This window comes from Myxocyprinus asiaticus, chromosome 34 (assembly GCF_019703515.2).
Source record: "Myxocyprinus asiaticus isolate MX2 ecotype Aquarium Trade chromosome 34, UBuf_Myxa_2, whole genome shotgun sequence".
Lineage (NCBI taxonomy): Eukaryota > Metazoa > Chordata > Actinopteri > Cypriniformes > Catostomidae > Myxocyprinus > Myxocyprinus asiaticus.
In genome coordinates, this window is record NC_059377.1 from 31,076,957 (window position 1) to 31,098,156 (window position 21,200).

The following is a 21,200-nucleotide window of genomic DNA, read 5'->3' on the forward strand; positions in this document are numbered from 1 at the left end:
TTGTAAAGATAACAAACAATCATAAATAACATTTACAAATAAGCTAGACCATTCATTTTTACATGTTTGAATTGAGTACAAATGTAGAACTTGTGGAATATTTTAAGTTCACACTTTAACTTATTCAGTGTAGAAAGTACTTCATCTTTTTTGCTGTATTTACTGCACCACAAAATCTTTTTTTTTTTTCTTTCAGTGTAGTGGTGTTTTTATGGTTAAGTATCTGATGACTGAAGGTCAGATACATGTACTTCCGGAGAAGTTCTTCTTCGTTCTTTGTTCAGCAGTAAAAAGGAATTCTAAACAGCTGAGCAGCGTTATACTGTTTGCGAACATTCAGACACCAGCCACACCACTGTGGGAGGCGTTTAGAGTTACATTTAAATATGAGAACGCTACATGTAAAACCTTAAAAATGTGTTATCAATGACTTTATGCCTTATTCTATGAGTAGAATTCACATGAGGTCAGTAAAAGAAGCTGCTTTAACCACTTGATGATGATATAAAGTAATATATATGCAGTAGAAAATGTTTAATTTGTATTGTTTAGATTCTGAATTCATGGCGCTTATTATATGCAGCCATAATATGCACCAATTGCACTCTGTTATTGTAATTTATGATAACACTGATATAAATGCAAAGATGGGTATATAAAAGGGTGTTAATATTCAGAATACATACAAAGGAATGGTGATAGAGGCATATCTTACACTGATGTCTGAATGGCTTTTGCGGCAGATGGCACTTAAGTGTATTTGGGTAGATTTGATTCCTTTTGTAGACTGATTAAACAAAGCAAATCTCATGACATGGTCTTGGACGTGAGTGTTCATGTTCAATGTAAACAAAGTAGTAGGTTGAGCTTCAGGTCACACCTACCGATGACGTGGACCAGTGGCAGCAAGAATATGTTTAGCAGCTTTTTAGATGTTTTCGTTAAAGTTTGCCCAGGCGAGCTGTTACAAAACACCCAAATGAACGTAAAAACACCTTCTTTTTGGCCAGATTATGTTCTAAATGATGTCATACCTGTTCGTTCTTCGATTTCAAAGTATATCGGGGCCTTGATACTATATGCAGAACTAATTTTTTATTGTTGTTTTAATTCTTTGTTTCTTTTTTATTTTTTTTTTACACTAACTAAATTACTCATCACTAACCTCGGCCTACTTTACAAGAAAAATATTGTGCTAAGTCAAGAAATAATTAATTAACCTGTTAAATTAATGTAACCTAAAATTGTAAATCATTTGGAATCTATGACACAATTTGTCTTCCACTCTGTGAGTTCATCAATGTTTTGGGCTACATCTGTTAATATCAAAATGCTACATCTCACTTAAGCATGTTAAGATGTTAGATAAAATCTCAAATAGCTCCCTGTTGAACGCCCAGTAATGTAATGATGTTGTTGGGTGCTATTGTTTAAAAAAAACCACCAGATAGGGTCATTTATCTATAAAAATCGATCTTAAAAAATTATAACAAATGAAACCCAGTGGAATTGTTAATATTATGTGGAAATGAATGAATTTGGGTGGAAAAGCAAAATCAGTTAAACTGCTTATTAGTCTATATGTAGATTCATGTCTCTTTTTGAATATATGAAGTTGTTTCTGTACTGCAGTTTTCTATGGTTGCTCTTGACTTTTGACTCTCTCTTTCTATATTTTATTTCCCTTTTTTCCCAGTTTCTCTTCATCTCCAGCTACCCTTTTGATATTGTAGTCCTCCTACCTGTCATATCTGATACTATTTCCACTGAGTCTGACACTTTTTCCATTGAGTCTTTTCTGTCTCTCTGCCTGTGTGTGTCTCTCCCACTGATTCACCCTTTTTCTTTTGACCTTCTTTTTGTCCTTGATTATGTGGAGACATCAGATCTATTGTAACTGTGAACACGATGTTACCTGCAGAGAAAGAGAAAAGTGAAAAAGAGGGTTAGGGTTAGGGTTAGTGTTAGGAACACCAGAAACAGAGAAAGCAAATGAAAAATAAATATAGCTGCAAGCAGCAATTACTGCAAAATATTAACCACAACCCAAAGATCACAAACACACACAACAACACTCATCACCTCAGGATGGATTTGAATCTACACCTTCCTGCACAGTCCACTGCACCACAGAGTTGACACTCACCAAAGGGACATACCAAGCATAGAGCAATCACAGCTAATCATCATAATCAACTTATTAATTTTACAACAAAATGAAAATCAAAATTTGATTGGAGAAAAAAACCAGCAACCATTTAGAAAGCACAATTCAAAGATCCCTGTAATAACAGAAACTGCATGATTGGTGTAGGTGGTGGTTCAAACCCATATCCTCAGAACTTTGACCAGACATTCTCACACAGTGCCACTCAGTTGACATGGCAATGTTAGAGTCAGCACATAAGTGTGGATTATCTTTTGAACTATAGGTGGCGCTGTCTCAAAACTGCTCAGGTATCCTCAGCACATGATGTAGATTATGCATTCCAATTTTCTTTTAAATCTGACAATCCTTTTAAAAGACTTCTGTTACAGCCAAGTGGATTTAAATTAAAACAGGAATTATGCAATGTAGTCCAGCCTGCAGTAGTAGTAAGCACAACAGGAAGACTCAGAGGTCAACAGAAGCACCATTTTTAAAAGTGTACTTTGCTGGACTTGATCTTACAACCTTTCAGGCCATTACCCAAAGCTTTAACCACTGGGCCACTCAGTTGACACAGCTCATCTGAAAGACACATTCCAAGCTGAGAGTACAAAATGACAGCTGAGAATACCTTGGTTTTAAAACTAGTGGTTTTGAATTCAAGCAGGAATTATACAATGTAGTACAGCCTACATAGTATCAAGCTCAACATGAAGACTCAGGTCAACAGAATTAACATTTCTAAATTAAATCTTTACTGGCCTCAAACTCACAACCTTTTGAACTGTACTCCTATGCTCTAAACACTGCACCACTCAGTTCACACAGCTCAGCCATGGCAAAGAGACATGCCAAGTTTAGAGTCAGCACACAAGCATGGATTATCTTTTAAACTTTAGGTGACGCTGTCTCAAAACTGCTCAGGTATCCTCAGGACATGATATTGATGATGCATTCCAATTTTCTTTTAAATCTGACAATGCTTTTTAAAGATATATAACTTTTTAATCAAATTAAATATGGTGCAAAGATAGAATGACTGGCATGGGAAAAATCTGTATAATTGAAATCCTCATGATTTGGAGTCCAAAGACACCAACCTTATGATTTTAGGACATACGGTTCAAAAGTTACGGGCAAAAAAATGTTGCCCAATTTCTTGACCCATAGGTGGCACTGTCACAAAACTCTGCATGTGGCCTCAGACCATGGTTCTCATGAGGCATACCAAGTTTCGTTTCAATAGGACACAGCGTTGCCGGGATACAGCCTCAAATCAGATTTCACAGCCACCTCGTTAACTACTGGTTTTATAACCTTTGAACAAAGTCAAATATCAAACTTCTGTATAATTCATTCTGTGCGGCTCGGTCTGGAGATTATTTTGAGCCATTTTGTGTGCCAGGCAAAGTGTGAAGGAGCAGAAGTGAAAAAACAACAATTGACATAATCCAAGATGGCGGCCACTGTAAGGGGCGGAGTTTTAATGTAAGGGGTCCTTTGGAATCATCATGGGCTGCCACAAACTCCCATTTGGGAGGAATAATAATAATAATAATAATAATAATAATAATAATACTAACGAAAACATTAGGTGACACAGCACCTTCGGTGCTTGGCCCCTAATAATACTAATGGTTACAATAGGGGCTACGCACCTTCAGTGCTTGGCCCCTAAAAAGTGGCAGACAAGAAAGCAAGATAGAGTAAAAGTGGTAGTTTGCAAAGTGTCATGTTTTGCCAGTTTTGAGTGCTCTAGTGATGAAGTGGGTGACTGGGTCACCATAGTATCTACGCACAAACACACATTCAACTGTACATATACCCAACACGCATTCGTGACACACTTTCACACATATAAACATGTAAATATACACACACTAGCTAATTGGGGACTTCTATTTTTTTCACATTGAGCCAATTATTTTTTCTATCCCCTAACCCTACCTCTACCCTTACCCTTAAAAAAACTTTTTGCATTTTTAGCCATTTTCCTTATGGTGACTGTTTGTTGGCACCCAAAATGTCAACCTAGTCTTGAATGAACATTACTATAACTACACTTTTGCTAACTGAATTTTACGTGCTGCGATTTATGGTTCGCCACAGTTTCCTGGTAAAATGAACACTAGAGGTGCTTCAACAACTGTGCGTTTCACACTAACACAAATCATAAGTAATGGCTGATTATGTCTTTATAAACAATTAGTTTTTGCTCAGTTACTCACACACATAAGTTATGAAAACGAAACACTTTTTCTCTTAACAAATCATTTGAAAAACTGTACATTTTAATTCTTGTATTACAGACCCACTTAACCTTACACACTTACTGTATTCCAACATGATTAGCTTGCATGGTAGCTCAACTGAGTGTTGGGCTTTGGACTTGGAAGACCGAGGCTCGAGCCAAGCATGCAAACTGACACGTGAGCCGAAAATGTCGTAGAAGTGGCACAAAGTTGTTGCTACAGAAAGTTTGCTTTTCATGACACATTTGCTTTTAGGACACTATCAGTTAAGTTTAGGTATTGGTTTATGGTAAGGAAGTCTGTTTTGTTTACCTCTCATTTGCTTTTAGGACACTATCAGTTAGGTTTAGGTCGAAGTTTAAGGTTAGTGTGGTATGTTTTACTCATTAAAACCTCCATCTAACATTCAACTTAAAAACCTTGTCTGATTAAGACACCATTTCACTCGCTTTTTGCACTTTTTGGACATTTCACTGGTAAACTGCAGCGAAATGTGTAATGAAGCACGTAATTTGGTTTTGCAAAATGTTGCCACGGTCACGTAATTTTCATGAGATCAGGATGCACAAAATCTGATCTAAACAGACACACACTATTACCTTACCAAATACACAATAAACATCAGTCTATTAAGAGTCTGAATGAGTTCACTCTATTCTGTCGTCTCTCTCATTTTAAATCGATTACAGGCTGTGCTGATTAGTAGCCAATGTGTGGCTTTAAATTACATTAACTTCATACTCACTACCATCCTCTTGAGTGCAAAGCAAACAGGCTTCAACAGATGCTTCCCGTCGCATTTGTTAATCAGTGGAAAACCTCGTCCGTCAGTGCCCATTGATTACACTGCCAGCGGGGTTCAAAAACAGGTGCTTTAACAGGAAACTGGGATACATTGAGTCTCTAGGGGTGGAGGGAAACTTCACACATGCTCTACAGTGAGAGGACCTTATTAATTAAGATCTTTAGAACAGACTGAGATAATCATGCCTGAATGTCTGTGATAGTAATTGTAACATTTTAAATAATTCAGCATAATTTTCCATGAATTACAGGCTGAGATCTTTGGATATTTGACATTGCCAGTAGGCCTAACTGATGTGACGCTCATTAAGGTTGATTCTCCTGAGCTATTGTCTTCACACACTAGAAAATCTTTCTTTTTTTGCGCTGATCTCTGACATCTTAATTTAGAGATATTTCTCCCAAAAATTAAAATTATGTCATCATTTACTAATACTCCTCATGTCATTCCAAACCCATATGTCTTTCTTTAATCTAGTGAAAGTGAATGGGGACCAGGGATAGGCATGGTCACCATTAATTTCATTGTATGAAAAAAAAAAAAGCAGCTTGGACATACTGCTAGATAACTTCTTTTGCATTCCATGCATCACAATAAAGAAAGTCGGTATGAAATGACATGAATGTGAGTAAATGATGACAGAATTTTCATTATTGGGTGAATTATTCAAATTATGATCTCAGCCATTAGATACTGTAAACTGATCTCGGATTAAAAGATCACCAAAAGGTGACTTATCAACACTGACATGTTTGTTGAAGTCTCATCTGCACTGCTAGCTCACAACCAATCATTCTCACATTTTCTGAAAAGCCTAATTCCAAATACTATGTTATACTGAGTCTACTGTATCTGTAAATGTGCCTGTAAGCATTTGGGCATCTTCTTATCTACTAATCCATCTCTATACTAATCCATCACAAGCATACCACTGAAATCTGATGAAATACTTTCAAGTCTGAACAATCCATGTTGTGGTTTAATGGGGTTTAGTGCAGAGATGAGTGAATAAATGAATGCAGTGCTCATGTTTTGTGTTCTACTGACTCTTTTTCTGATAGATACAATGGGAGTGTATCAACCCTAAGTACCAAATGAAAAAGAAGAACTACAGAAATTCTGGGATGGTAGTTCTAACCCTGTGCAAGGTGAGAATGTCAGCCAGCTAGTCTACCACCAAACCAGCATAAAGCAGCCTTGACTAAGCTTAGACTAGGCTTAGCTGATCTAAGCCTATTCGGACAGGATTAGTTTCCTAAACAACGTTTAGAATTTTAAAAGAAGTTTAACGTTGATTCGGACGGGACTAAAGATCTCCGTGTTTATTACAGAGGTAGGAGTGTCTGTTTTCCAGATTACAGAAGCTTGAAGACATAATTTAGGTGATAAAATTAATGTATCTTTAAAACTTTATTAGTTTATTAGTTAAATTACTCATCATTTTAACATTTTATTTTAAATAATTATTTAATTTATTGATTTAATTGTCATTTATTAATTATACATTAAATAATTTTTTTAAAAGCCTATTAAAATAACATTTGCATGAGTTTATAGAAGTGGCTGCTTATAATAAACCCAGTGAAATAAACAATACTTATCTGTGAATTATATAATTATAACATTACATAATTGAGCAGAGAAATTAAGTTGAGTAGCTTACCTGATATTACAGTGGCCAGTTTTGACTCACCTTGTTAATTTTATTTTCTTATTTTCTTCATTGGATGGCAAAAAAATCTACATCCAAATTAAAAGGAGTGCAGCAGGCAGAAGATTGGCGTGCATAAATACAATCTTAACGTTATTTCATGTAGGTCAAAATACATGAGAAGAAGCGTTGTAAAAATTCAACATGAGTAATCACAGACATTCACATTTAGATGGGATTACATACAGTAGGTAATTTGCTCTGGAAAATTTATAGAGGTTGTGTGAGAAATTCGGACAGGATTAAAATCCCAAAGTACATCTGTGAAACACGAATTTCCCTAACCTCCTCAGGAAAAACTAGTCCCGTCCGAATAGGGTTTAAGAGGGTATTTTCAGAAAGGAAGGATCAATACCAAGTATAGGCGAACATTTAACAAGATCTTCTCCATGGATTGGTAATGCTGTAAGAGTAGATCACACTGTAGTTTTTTGAAGTGCTCAATAGGTCACTTGTAACCTTCTTGGATTACTAATGTAATTTTTTTATTCATTGTTTTATCTCTGTTTTAGATCATAAAGATGCACTCTTTTCTGGATTACATCATGGGAGGTTGTCAAATTCAGTTCACAGTAAGTGGTTTTGGAAGGCATTTTCCATTTTTTACCACTATTTATTTTAATGCCATTATTAAGACTTTGCAGATGAATAAAAGAAAACTAAACCCCACTGAAACCAAGAGTCAATACAGGTTGGATCTTTGTAACTGTAGTTCAGTCATACAATCAGGAAACTGTTGTGATGTGTTTTTGGAATGGCCTTAAAGGGATAGTTCAACCAAAAGTCTAATTTAAATCAAAATGAAAACTCTGTCATCATTTATCCACCAGTATGTATACAAATCTGTATGACCTTCTTTATTCCATGAAACACAAAAGGGAGATGTTTGGCAGAATGTTAACCTCTGTCGCCATTGACTTTCACTATATGGAAAAAAGATGCAGTGAAAGTGAATGGTGACTTAGGCTAACATTGTGGCTAACAATCTTCTTTTGTGTTCCACAGAAGAAACAAAGTCATACAGGTTTGGAACGACAGTAAGCTAAGTAAATGACTGAATTTTCATTTTCCGATGAACCATTCTTTTAACTTAATGGCTAGAATTGACATCTATCAATACCCGAATATAAAAAAACACCCTCTAAATACTTTTGGACACCTCTGTTCTTTAATGTGTAACTGAATCGATGAAAATGTAGCTTGTACAGACTAGGGCTAGGTAAAAATATTGATTTTCCGATGCATCGCAATCTTTGTTTGAATGATCCCAATCTCAATTCTTAAATCCCCAGATCAATCTTTCACTCTATGTGGCAACCCTCTATAATGCAAGTAAATCAATCACATTTGCAGCCAAATCTCGTGCTAAGCGACTAAAAATTTTGAATTTCACTCATCAGTGATTGAGTAGTATAGTGGAGAAGTTATTAGCACAGAGGTCCTTTCACAACGTGATGAGAGTAAAAGTTCAGTTTAACTTGTTCTGTGTGTCAAAAAACGAGATCCAAGGATCCATATGTCATTTAATTATGTCTCTTTTAATACCCTTTCTGTTTTTACAGTCAGTTGTTGATTAAAAAAAATAAAATAAATAAACATTTGGTTGTAATCACATATGGATGCACTAAAGAAATTACGCACGTCTTATCTCGTTATATGTGCTTACTGGCTGATGCCGCTAGTCTTAGAGAGACAGTACTGATTAAGCACGTGTTCAATGTAAATACTTGTAAATAGTACAAATTATTCAAGTAAACCATAAAAGTGTAACAAAAATATATATGCAACATAATATATGCAATTTCAAGGCATTAACTGATGGAATAGACTGAATTTGAAAAATTTTCAAAAGCTAAAATGTGACCAATTTGAAGAACAATTATTGATAAAATTGAATTTGTAAAAATTTAATTTTTGATTTTCAAATTGTACCTAGAAGGGTTGCCCTTCTAGGTACAATTTGAAAATAGAAAATTCCTTTATAATTATGAGCATTAGCTGAGAGACAATTTCTTTTATATGTAAACAAAATGGATATTGTAACAGAAATGTACCCATATGAATCAATATCGAATTGAGATTGAAATCTAATCGAATCGAGAGCTTGTGAATCGGAATTGAATCTAATCGGGAAATCTGTATCAATACCTAGCCCTAGTACATAGTACAGACTCTTCCTTGATGTCTCTACCTTGTTTCTGCACACTCCCTATCCAGATTGCAAACTTTTCAGGGCATAATTCCCATTCCTTTGGTGTGTGTGTTCTTTTATGATAAATTAAAATTTGTGTCTGTATAACAATAGTGTTGTTGTTCTACAGGTGGCGATTGATTTCACTGCTTCAAATGGCGACCCTCGAAACAGCTGCTCCCTCCACTACATCCACCCTTACCAGCCCAACGAATACCTCAAAGCCCTGATTGCTGTTGGCGAGATCTGCCAGGACTATGACAGGTAACCCACCAATCAATCACTCAGTCAATCAGTTAGTCAGTCAGTCAACCAATAAATCAGTTAATCAAGCAGGCAACCAGCCATGATTTTTTGCCAAACAAAATTTAATAGACCAACTAACTGATCTATTCCATCATGAAATTGACCAATCAACTGTTTACATCAGTTGTTTTCTCAGAATAGGCATTTAACCAAATTTCAGACCAATTAATCAATCAATTACGCATTCAGCCTTATGACTGCCAGGGCCTGTAAGATGTAATGCTGTCATGTCAAGGATTGTGTGTGTACACTTCAGTCACTCCCTTAAGCTCTGAGTCAATTATATTTGACCCCTCACAATGTCACATTCCTCCTCACCTCTTTGCTCATCTCCGGGACTCAACACACTCTTATTAATCCTCTCTGCTTCTGATCTGTTTTCAGCGACAAAATGTTTCCCGCTTTTGGTTTTGGAGCCCAAATCCCACCGGAATTCAAAGTACGTTTATTATTTTAAATGTAAAAATAAAAGAGCTTTGGTTTTGATTAAACTTTCAGGGCATACCATTTATTTACATTTAATTATTTGCAATTTAACGGTATTTGGTCATTTATTTCAAATGACCAGTCACTTTGACTGTTGTAGCGTTACTACAGAGTTTTAATATTGAAATGAGTTTGAATTGTATCATTTTTTAATTTATTGACGTTTAAACACTTTCCCTTATACCAGTATAGTATACAGAAAAGGCTATAAGTAAGACATTCATAGGTTGATTTACTCAAAAGTAGCTCTGTAGCACTATAAAAACATTGCTGTTTTTTTGAGCATCCCAACCAGTCAGACACAGCAACTTTGGCTCAACCGGTAGTGTGAGTTTGTGAGTTTGTTCAACCAATGGAGGGCGGGGTTTTTTTTTTTTTTTTTGGAAAACCTGTTTGAAAATAATTATTTTTGCTGTTCTCTTTGTTAAGGCTAGAAATGCAGAAATTGCACACTTCACCTTTAAGGTTAAATCATATATAATTCAGTAATAATCTTTACTTTGAGCAATTAAGTGGTTTTTACGGTAAATAATTTGTATTATTTTTTGTTACTTTTTTTTGTACAAATGACTATGAAGTAGAGAATATAAAGGTGACTGAAATTGTAAATTGATTTTATGACTGCAAGAAGTTTCCAATGCAATACAATAAATCACCATGGAAACCAGAGTGTTCTGAATCCCTCACAGTTACCTGACAGGATATTTCTGAATAATTAATGAACTGCTGATGCCCTTTTACAGTAATCACCTCATCACATGCTAATCTATGCCAATCACTCAAAATCAGGTCATCTGATTGGTTGCCATGTTTCAATCAGAGGTCATGGCCAAAATGTGATTAGATGTAACTCAAAAATACAATTTCTTGACCGTGGTTCAAGCTACAGGAAAGCTCAATGTTTTATGCATGGTCTTCTTATCCCATTCATTGGTTGCAATAAATGACTGTAAATGAACCATACAAACTCTGTGAGTAAAATAAAGAAATTAAATGTTAGTTCTTCCAGTACATTAGATGGGCTCTAATAACATCATGCCAACACCAGATAACAGTTAACTTTAAAGTCTGTAAATCTGATTGAACAGATTTTGTATTCAGAGTGCGTTCAGAGTTTAAACTGATCTAGTCTTTTTCTCTGTGCTTTTGGAAATGAAAATCGAAGCTGCTGTCATGTCACTGTTTTTTTTTTTTTTTAGATTTTGACACTAAGCTGTCTTTCTTCTCTCTTTAGGTTTCGCATGATTTTGCAGTGAATTTTGATGAGGACAACCCAGAATGTGCTGGTGAGTCATATAAGTGTCAATGAAAGAAACGTCATGCCTTGATAAAATTAATAATTGCTTTTCAAAAAGAAATTTCAATACAGTCCGATTTTATCTTCATTTATGTGGCAAACATCTTACACTTTCACCCTTGGGGAAAGCAGATGATGATGTTGCTGCTGTTGTGCATTTAAATAAGGATGCGCCTGTCTTTTAATAAACAAATATGTGAACAAACAAGACTTGCTTATAACCCCTATTATAACCTCTTTTATCTCTGAGGTAAAAGGTCATGCTATTATCTTGCATTTTTATTTAGTTAGTAGCAGTGGGATTTATCAGACCACCAATATAAAGCAGATAGTTCAGGTCCTGGATGCTGATTAAGCCATTTTAAAATATATGTTATCGCCAATAAATATAAAAGTACATTTTATCACCAATAGAATAACATTCAGTTATTGTTTAAAAGTTAGGGACTATATCATATAGTGGAAGGATGCACTTAAGGAATTTGCATGATAAAATAATGCTTAAATGAATATTTGTGTCCTTAATATTTTTAATATGTAGTAACGGTTTTATAAAAGCAATAAAGCACTCAAGGGTGTGCTATATTTTGAATATAGGCCCAGCTTAATTGTTACATGTTTGCCATGTCACTTATCCCTGAGTGGTTTTCGTAAATGACTGTACCCATTTTGTTTGTGTTTTGCAGGTATTCAAGGTGTGGTGGAGGCTTATCAGAACTGCCTACCAAAAATCCAGTTATACGGTCCCACTAATATTGCTCCCATCATCCAGAAAGTTGCCAACTCTGCCTCTGAGGAGATGCATACCAAAGAGGCCATGGTTAGTGAGTCAGAGAGAGAGAGAGACTTAGAAAGAGAACACCTTTAATTAGACTGTTAAGAGCTCAATTCCTGGCCAGCACCATTTCGCCACCATCTGCTTTACTGCTGTTACCTTTTTTATCACAACTCAAGTAGCAGTTGTACCTGACAGAAAACATAGTGTGGAAGAAATGCCCAATTTATTGCCTACTGTGATGTTCAGTGGGATCCAGAAGTCTAAAAACAGTCTGAAAATTGAAAATGTGAGATTTTTGTAATTGAAACCTGGAAAAAATTAACACATTTTAGATTTTTGAAATTTTTTAAAGAAACGTGATGTAAAATGAAAAATAAATATTTAGGATTCTGCTCTATTTCTTACTCCTAAAATTTAACATATTTAAAAAAAACAGACAAAGCAAGAAACCAGTGTTTACATGAGATTTGAAATAATATAGTTATGCTTTGCTCTTGACTTCAAACCATGAACAGGCATGCAACACTTGGGCACACTGGAGAAGCCAGTAAGAACGTCGGTAAGGGTGTATACATGCAATGCGGAATCGGGGTGATGGGTTCAAATCTACACCAGTCGATCAGTCTATTCTTACACCGTTAATCACCTTACACAGATAAAGGAAAGTCGTTTAATGCATTTACAAGACCACACACATTTTTGGCTTAATAATCGGTGTAAGAACGTGCATGTAAACGCACTCATTGATCATGTTAACTCCTTTTTACAAAAGGTCTGACATGGTCTTCTGCTGTTGTAGCCCATCTTGTTCAACGTGTTGTGCATTCTGAGATGTTATTTTGCTCATTACAATTGTACAGAGTGGTTATCCGAGTTACCGTAGCCTTTCTGTAAGCTCGAACTAGTCTGGTCATTCTCCATTGACCTGTCTCATCAACAAGGCATTTCCTGCCGCTCACTGGATGTTTTTTGTTTTTGGCACCATTCCGAGTAAACTCTAAAGAAAATCTCAGTTACAAAAAATACTCAAACCAGCCTGTCTGGCACCAACAATCATATCACGGTCGAAATCACTAAGATCACTTTTTTCCCCTTTCTGATGGTTGATGTGAACATTAACTGAAGCTCCTGACCTGTATCTGATGATTTTATACATCGCACTGCTGCCACATGATTGGCTGTTTAGATAATCGCATGAATATGTAGGTGTATAGGTGTTTCTAATAAAGTGCTCAGTTAGTGTATGTGTGAGTTTCAATGTTTGTGTGCTCTTTCACATTTCCTTTTTCTTCGTTCCCTCCCTCTATCCCTCTCCATCCTTCTGTTGCTTCCTCTATGGCATTAGGAGTACTTTATTCTGCTAATACTGACAGATGGAGTGATCACAGATATGGCAGACACACGAGAGGCCATCGTCCACGCCTCTCACCTGCCCATGTCTGTCATCATCGTTGGCGTGGGCAACGCAGATTTCAGCGACATGCAGATGCTGGATGGTGATGATGGAATACTGCGCTCACCCAAAGGAGAACCCGTCCTGAGGGACATCGTTCAGTTTGTCCCCTTCCACAACTTCAAACATGTAAGTAAAAACAATAATCATATGACCGGCAAACATTATGTTGGCTAGATAATAGCCAGCTTAAGAGTTTTATGGCCTTTGCACCTCAAGAAATGTTTTAAAGGGATCATAAATGGGTTTTCTTTAAATCATATTTTAATTGTTCTTTTTATTATTTTTATTTTATTTTATTTTTCATGGCAATAAAAAAATTGTGGTCAGAATCTACTTTCTATTTTATTTATTTATTTATTTATTTGCACTGTGCATTTAAAAATCCTTTGTAAACAGCCTCTGTGAAAGGAGATACAGCACTATTCTGCACTATTATTCCCAAGCTGCGGGTTTGCTGTTCAGTCCAATATACAGTATTTCACGAGTTCGCTGGTACATATACAGGACTGTGCAAAAGTTTTAGGCACTTATGAAAAATGTAGCATAGTAAGGATGTCTTCAAAACTAATGCCATAAATAGTTTTAATTTATCAATTAATGTCATCAGTGGCGGTTCTAGCTTGTATGCCACCCTGGGCGAAACCCCCTTCAACACGCCCCCCAAAGTTGTTGACGGGGGTGGGGGGTGGGTGGGGTCTGTGTGGGTGCCTCGTTGCCGCCCCCCACAAAATGATTGGCAGGCCTAGATGCACAAGCTCCTCCCGAACCTACATTTAGAACTTCATTATATATAATTATATGTAACTCCCCCATGTAACTGTCCATTATAACTGCTCCATTCTTCAATAACAGCCTCTTTGCAAAGTTTGCATTACATTGTGACAGGTGTACAAAACATTCTACACTGTAATGTACCCTTAAACCTATCAAGGTCGGACTGAAATGATCGGGAGTCTTGTTTATAAATAAGCTTCAACTTGTTTCTGATGTTGGGATTTTTTAGAAGAGAATGCAGAGCATAAGAAGCTACACACAACTAGGAACAGCCCAACGGTTGGCAGATTTTCCTAAATTTAACTCTTCATCAGACACATTATTCTGGTGTTTAGAACTAATATCTATCCTGCCTTCTTCTTTTTGCCTCACTGTGACTGGGCAGGCCAAGTTTCTTAAAAAACAGGCATTATATATGTGTAAATATGGTCAATCATGTGTTCAAGTGTTCAAATGTACTCATATGACTGATGTCAGAAAGTTTTGAGGAAGTTCTGAAATGTTCATGTTTTCATAGTACAATTAACTTTTTTATTTCAAAAGATCAAAGAAAATTGATTGCTAATGATATGTTCCCTTTAATTATTTTGGCAGTAGCTTAAAAGTTGACTGTTGCTGCCCTTTAAACTAATCCGTTTTTATGGAACACTATAAGAAGATGCTGTAAACAGTAAACATATGACTACAAGAACAGAATATAAAGTTTTGGAAGTATAACAGATGACTAATAAATCAAAGCTTAATGACCAGATGTTTCTAATGAATACAAATGCTTCATGCCAAGTTTGGTGATTTAGGAGACTGTATGGAACCTCTGGTCAGGTTTCAGTCAGGAAAAGAAAGTATAAGTGGGTGTCATACATAAAAAAAAAATGTTCCTCCTTTCTTTTCATCTCTACCCTTTCTTTGGTCTGTGCATTTTCTCCCAGCTGTCTGTCTCAGCTCCAATAACAAGCATCTGAGCTGTGGAACTCGGGGAAGGAAAACATCAAAGCTTTTAGATTTTACAGCTCTGTGTTTAGTTTAATTAAGGAGTGTGAAATCATTCATGTTGAACAGTCTTCATTATGAAAACATTTCTTTAAGTGCAGCGTTTTTCCATCCAGATATATCCTTGCCTCTGAAGTTTACGTTCAAGCTGAGGTCATTCAAAGTACAGTTTTTTTAAAGGAATATTCCGGGTTCAATACAAGTTAAGATCAATTGACAGAATTTGTGACATAATATTGATTAACACAAAAATGTATCAATTGATTAACCATTTTTTCTTTAAAATAAAAAGCAAAAATCTGGGTTCCAGTGAGACACTTACAATGGAAGTGAAAAAGGCCAATTTGTAAACGTTAAAATACTCACTGTTTCAAAAGTATAGCAACAAGACGTAAACAATATGTGTGTTAACATGATTTAAGTGTAATAAAATCCCTTACTAACCTTTTCTGTGTAAAGTTCTAGCCAATTTTACAACTTTGTTGCCATGACAATGTAATCAAGTTCAAGTTGAGCTTTATTGTCATTCCGCTATATGTAGAGATATACAAAGGAACAAAATGTCGTGCCTCACAGGACCACAGTGCTACATATATATAGATATACACATATCTAGTCTATATTAAAGAGTAATTTAACTAAACATATACTTTCAATTTTACTTATATGTAACTACACGTAGTGCAACAATACAGACAGTGCAAAAAGCGCAAACAGTGCAAAGGACATTAAGGGCCATAAATACACAATGTATACAACAACAGAGAGGGCAATAGATTTTCAGTCCTTGTAAACATATGTGATAAGGGTTCAAAGGGGGTTCAGAAGATGGGGGTGGGGGGGGGGATGCTGGGTGTTGGGCTCTCACAGCCTGATGGAAGAAGCTGTTGAGCAGTCTGGCAGAGCTGGTTCGGATCCTCCGGTACTGTCTTCCTGACGGCAGGAGCTGGAAGAGACTGTGGCAGGGATGGGTGGGGTCCTTCATGATGCTGGTGGCTTTGCTGGAGCACCGTGCAAGGAAAATGTCTAGGATGGCGGGGAGAGGGACACCGATTGCAGCTGTATTCACTGCCCACTGCAGGGTCTTGCGGTCTGCGGCATTGCAGTTCCCATACCAGACGGTGATGCAGCTGGTCAACACAATCTCAGTGGCTACCCTGTATGATGTGGTGAGGATGGGTGGAGGGAGACTTGCTCTTTTCAGCCGAAGCAGGAAGTAGAGGCACTGCTGGGCCATCTTGGAGATTGATGTTGTGTTGGTGATCCAGGTGAGGTCCTCTGTGATGTGCACCCCCAGGAATTGAATGCTGTTGACTCTCTCCACGGTCAAGCCATCGATGGTCAGTGGGAGATGGTCAACGGAGTTTCTCCTGAAGTCCATCACAACCTCCTTTATCTTCTACACGTTGTGGGACAGGTTGTTGTAATGTCAATAAACCCTAAAAACAACTGAAAAATGATGATTTAAACAACTATACAGCTCAAATAATACATGAGTTTTAACAGAAGAATTAATGTGCTTTTATAAAATTATACGCTTTACATTTCTGCCTTTAAACCCTCCAAGAATGGGTCCTATTCACTTCCATTGTAAGTGCCTCACTGTATCCTCGATTGCTGAATGCTGTCAGTTGAGCTTAACTTGTATTGAACCCAGGATATTCCTTTAATATTATTTCTCCAATAAGCCTACATGAGTTAAGAATGAGACCTTCACAGTCAAAACAGACAAACTATTCCACAGTAATTCCACTTCAATTAATGTGAAATTATTCATAAAGATTTATTTAGTCAATCATAAGTAATTTATTGTAATTATTATGGTGAAAGCTGTGAGAAGAGCTGTGGGAGTTATTTTACTAGATGATCTTTAAGGAATAGTTCACCCTTTCTGTCATCATTTACTCACTATCATTTTGTTCCAAATGTGTACAACTTTCTTCCATGGAACACAAAAAGGAGATATTAGGCAGAATGTTAACCTCAGTCACCATTCACTTTCATTGTATGGGAAAAAAAGGTAGTTACTTGCTCTTTAAAATTGTTCTGGTTTTTGTCTTTATTTAAACTATGTACAGGCTTTTCATGCAGTTACAGCCAAAGAAGGCTTTGATTGGCTTCTTCCTCACAGTGAGATGACTGTTAGGAAACTTGCTATCTCAGGTCAACTTCAGCAATATCACACAATTCATAAATATAACGCAACTCTAGAGGTGTGAAGATGGCTATCCGATACTAATGTTCCAGCGAGAAACTGAGCGTGTGCTTTTATTTTTAGCTCTCTCCTGCTGTTTTCTCCTGTTTGTCTCCACCTGTTTTGCAGACAGAGAGAAATAAGAGTGACACCTTTCCTGCATCACCCACTCAAGCAAAAAAAGAGTGTGAGATTTCTGTTTTACTCTTTTCATGCTTCTTTCTGTCTTTTCTTCAACACAGGCCTCTCCTGCAGCGTTGGCTAAAAGTGTACTGGCTGAGGTCCCCAATCAAGTGGTGGATTACTACAATGGAAAAGGCATCAAGCCCAAATGTCTGTCGGACTATGAGTCTTCCATGGCATTCAGCCCCTGAGCTACACACAGCCATAGAGTTGCCTCGATACACAATTTCAATGATCTTCTAAAGCTTAAAGACAACTTCATTGATCATTTCAGAGCTTGCAGCAACACTATAAGTATTGAGAGGCAGTTCAATCCTTGTTTTTAGATGTTTATCAATCAAGCTTACACCTTAGGATCTCCATAGCATATATTTTTCTTCTTATACAACTATTAGTCTTATTAACAACATACTGTACAGTACAGTGGCCCCAAAAAGTATTTGGACATTTTTGGACACATTGGTCACACTTAAAATGAAAGAATTTCATTGCATGGATAACTAAATATTAAACCAAGTGGTATCTGCATTATTTATTTATTTATTTCACAATTACTTTTAACCAGTTGATTTTTAGTGGATTTCTGAAGTACAGTATATCTTAATATTGGACAGTATATATATATATAGTTTTATCATTTGAAACCTAACAAAACCTTATTTTTTGTGAAATATATTTTGCTCGAAAAGTTATATTTTGTTATATAATGCAATGACATTTATACATTTTGTAATATGACTTAATTGTCCAAATATTTTTTTGGGACACTGTAACAGTGGAAAATGGGACATATAATTTGTTTCATTGCAACCAATCAAAAATCTGCCAGCACCATTTGGTCTACTGTCACATATTCTGTGTAAATAGGGAAAGAGTTCAAATATGCAACTGAGGATAGTCTTCTTTTAGATTCAGATGTCAGACTGATTCCAACTTGCATTTGACAGTGCTGTGTTTTTGATTTCTTTTCTGTATTTTTATAATTTTGACAGACCTGCTATTAAAGGGCTATATAGTCCATTATAGCACAATATTCCAATAAGTGATTGTGCAGGAGGCATGTGATTATTGGTTATTGGCCAGTGCATGACCAATGCTCAGTTAGTAAACACTATTATTTCTCTATAATCTAAAATGTGCAACCATTTTATCATTGCTTTTTTCCTATTATTATTATTAGAACCTTATGGAAGCCCTGAACCGCACTGTGCGCACTAGGTGACTTTTTTTTTTTTTTTGGTGTCTTAATGCCTTCCTGAGCCTATGTCCTACAAATATTTATTCTCTGTCTAAACATCATTTTTTTTCTTTAGTGTTTTGTCTGCATGCTCTAAACCACGAGGATAGGAATCACTGTGGCAAAGTGGCGATTTTTTTCTTTTGAACACAAGGGATGGAAACATGTGAATACGTGTTATCATGACTTTTGACAAACATAGCGAGAGGTGTCGCAACGGTCAAAGTCGTCTATCTAGTGCATGTTTACTTAGGCCAACAAATTAAAAATCACAATATCAATAGCAGCATCAATATTCCCGGTGGTGAATGTCATCAAACAACCAGATATAGCTCCCATTGTCACACCTGACAACAAATGCCATATGAAACATATGTAACCTGAGGCATATTCATTTAATTGTAGTATTTCATGTATTAATAGACTCTCAAACATTATGTTTCTTTCCTTGATTACGATTTGCAAAACATACTTGATATAGTATTATACAGCTATAAATCAACAGATCAAGTTCCACAGCTGTCATCTGTCACCTTGTAAGCATAAGATTTCATGCTTACTGATAGTCAGACCTGGTGATCGAGATTGGTACCACATGCTAATTGTTAGCTAGCAAGCAAAACAATAATTATAATAATTCTCATGTGTTGACTCTTGAGAAAAACAATTTAAGAGAAAAAAAATTGAGGTTGAAAAAACTTTTAGAGAGAAAAAAAAAATTTAGACAGAAAAAGAATTAGAGAGAAAAAAATGTTAGACAGAAAAAAGATTGAGAAAAAAAGGCTTTAACAGAAAAAAAAATATTTAAAGAACAAAGGCTCAAGATGGCACTAAGACACCTAATAAAAAAAATCACCTTGTGAATTTTTTTTTTTTCACGGTGCAGTTTAGGGCTTCCATAAAGTCTATTTTATTTGATTCATTTTAAATGTGGGGCCTTTATGACTACAAATGTTTCAGAAAGTATACTGTGTATAGCGCTATAAACAAAAGAATATTAATATTTATTTGAAAGCATGTGGAACAGACTAATTTCTGTGAATACATACAGTATTTAGGGATCATTGTTTTTTTTATTCTTTTCTACAGCTGTTTTGCGAAATTTCTTAACATAATCTTTTCAGATGTTTGAAATAGTAGGTATGTATTATGGTGCTGTATTAGCCTTCCTTTCTTTCTCCCATCTTTTTGAGGTCTCTGTTTGTGGGGGGGGGTGGGGGGGGGGGTACCCGAAACTGTGTACTGTCACAGTATGTACTGTACTTGATGAGAAACGCACTTCTCGGCCGTTAAAACAGTATGTTCTTTAGATATGCGAGAGGCAGTATGAATAGAATTAGAACATACATACTAACATCGGGGAACGTACGCATGGTCCTGTGACCAGAACATATGACGTGACAACAACAACCGTGAAAATAATCCACTCAAGTTCGGTTAAACAAGAGCCATTTAAGCACAATGAGCAAAGTTCTTTGTGTATACAGCTCTTAATGTTAGCCATCCGCCCCATGGTTCTCCACCATTTGTTTTAAATCCAGCATTTGAACGTGACGTCTCCTCAGCTCCCGATGCATTGTGGGATAGGAAAGTGTTCAACTGATCCACACTTCGGTTTCCCGCCGGAAATAATAGGTCATCCGGGAATTTCTCGCTTACTGTCTTATGAATACTATGGATTCGGACATACTACTCCACTGGCATACTGTATAGTAGGGAAGTATGGATATTCAAACGCAGGACTGTATTTTGCATGTTGCCAATAAATATGTTTTCCCAATTTTTGTGCTCCAGTTTTTCTGTTGACTTTGCTATTTGTGATTTTGTTACATTATGCTGTACAGTATGCACTGTAGATCAGCATTTCTTACTTTGCAAGCCATTAAGAATTATAAAGTATTCACACTCCATAATATCAATTCAGAGTCTTTCCAAAATACAATACTGTAATTCACTAAATGCAAAATTAATCAGAGCGATGCTTGAATGTAGAGGCTCTTTAACAGGCATCAAAAACCTTGAAAAAAGTAGTCCTTCAGGCCTGATCAACTCTTTGTGAGTTAGAGGAATCTTTGAAGTTTAAACACACAAACATGCTCACGCACACACTTCCCTGCACACATGCACCCAGCCTTTCAATTAGCTCCATCATGTATAATTAAACACTTAGATCAACGGGACAAGACTAGGGGATATCTAGAGACAACGAGAATACGGTGTTCATTTTAGAACATTCTCAGACCTCAGCATCACTTCTCAGACATCAGACAGAACGGCATCATTCCTCTGAATAAAAGGTCTCAGGTCTCAGGAAAAACACTGTCGTGTGTAAGGTCTTGTACAATAAGGCATCAGACCCAACGGCCTCAGACCAAAAGATATCAAACTAAA

The 21,200-nt window shown here is 36.3% G+C and overlaps 1 protein-coding gene across 1 annotated transcript in view; it reads left to right on the plus strand.

Annotated features, from left to right (window-relative positions):
- The window catches only part of LOC127425063 (copine-4), a 46,515-nt gene extending 28,345 nt beyond the window's left edge, over positions 1-18,170 (plus strand). Inside the window, exons 9-16 of the mRNA XM_051670692.1 lie at positions 6,268-6,354; positions 7,430-7,489; positions 9,239-9,372; positions 9,799-9,853; positions 11,135-11,186; positions 11,884-12,017; positions 13,321-13,557; positions 17,632-18,170. Of these exons, the coding sequence (XP_051526652.1) occupies positions 6,268-6,354; positions 7,430-7,489; positions 9,239-9,372; positions 9,799-9,853; positions 11,135-11,186; positions 11,884-12,017; positions 13,321-13,557; positions 17,632-17,763 (891 nt within the window). The 3' untranslated portion in view covers positions 17,764-18,170. The remainder of the gene's footprint in view (positions 1-6,267; positions 6,355-7,429; positions 7,490-9,238; positions 9,373-9,798; positions 9,854-11,134; positions 11,187-11,883; positions 12,018-13,320; positions 13,558-17,631) is intronic.
- Positions 18,171-21,200: the final 3,030 nt, after the last annotated feature.